Source organism: Acanthisitta chloris, unplaced genomic scaffold (genome assembly GCF_000695815.1).
Source record: "Acanthisitta chloris isolate BGI_N310 unplaced genomic scaffold, ASM69581v1 scaffold368, whole genome shotgun sequence".
Taxonomy (NCBI): domain Eukaryota; kingdom Metazoa; phylum Chordata; class Aves; order Passeriformes; family Acanthisittidae; genus Acanthisitta; species Acanthisitta chloris.
The window spans coordinates 14,198-15,102 of NW_008688447.1; the positions used below are offsets into that span (position 1 = coordinate 14,198).

Here is a 905-nt window from a genome sequence, read left to right on the forward strand (position 1 = left end):
TTAGCATGGCTAAAGTTAATATTCACTGGGAGAAACAAGTTCTCTAGAGCTTGTTCCACTCTAGTTTTCCTTGGTGATTTAGGGTCTCCTTTGGTTTCCGAGATGTAGTCGTCTGCTCTGTGGTTTTCCTCTGTAGGATCAGTGCCAGTTTCTAGGGGTGTCTGGGACTCTGTGTTAGAGTAAACAGCAGTTTTTGTGCTGAGGCTGTGCCTGCCTGCAGCTGAGATGTGAGCAGCTCACACGTGAACTCCTGCTATTCACTGCCTGCTGTCAGACCATTGCTTCTAGGGATACGTGAAAACGAGCCATAAAAATGATGAGAAAAGCTGTAAAATTCCTTTAATTGCATAATGCCAAGTCCTTCTCCCTCTCCAATCTTGTTTTCCAGCTGCATGATGTCAGTGACTCAGACTTCCTGACTGATGCTGAGACCGTGTGCGACGCTGTCTGTCTGGTGTATGATGTCAGCAACCCAAAGTCCTTCGAGTACTGTGCTAGGATTTTTAAGGTTTGTAGAGTTTATGTACACAAACCTTTCAATTTGCATATCTTCTCTCTGAAGATACTCAGTTCCTGGTCCTATACTAGTGCTTCAGACATGTTATTTCTCAGTGCTGAGGCATTAACAGAAGTTCTGGTGTTCATACAGAGCTAACACCTACTTGTCTGCATAAACTGTTCTGCTTCTAGAAATGCCTGACTTCAGTGCAATGAATCTTAATGCTGCTGCAGCCAGTTCAGTGCAGCCTGTTCCAGGCTGGATGTGTCACAGACTGTTTCCTTCACTTCCCTTTTTCTGTTTAAATTTGCAGCAGCACTTCATGGACAGCAGGATACCATGTTTAGTGGTAGCTGCCAAGTCCGACTTGCATGAAGTTAGACAGGAATATAGTATTTCTCCTGCT

The 905-nt window shown here is 44.4% G+C and overlaps 1 protein-coding gene across 3 annotated transcripts in view; it reads left to right on the forward strand.

The window, feature by feature from the left end:
- The window catches only part of RHOT1 (ras homolog family member T1), a 20,811-nt gene that overhangs the window by 10,797 nt on the left and 9,109 nt on the right, over positions 1-905 (forward strand). For all 3 annotated transcript variants that reach the window (XM_009081001.1, XM_009081000.1, XM_009080999.1), the window contains exons 16-17: positions 389-508; positions 813-905. The exon at positions 813-905 is cut by the window's right edge and continues 95 nt beyond it. In XM_009081001.1, coding sequence (XP_009079249.1) covers positions 389-508; positions 813-905 — 213 coding nt within the window. The remainder of the gene's footprint in view (positions 1-388; positions 509-812) is intronic.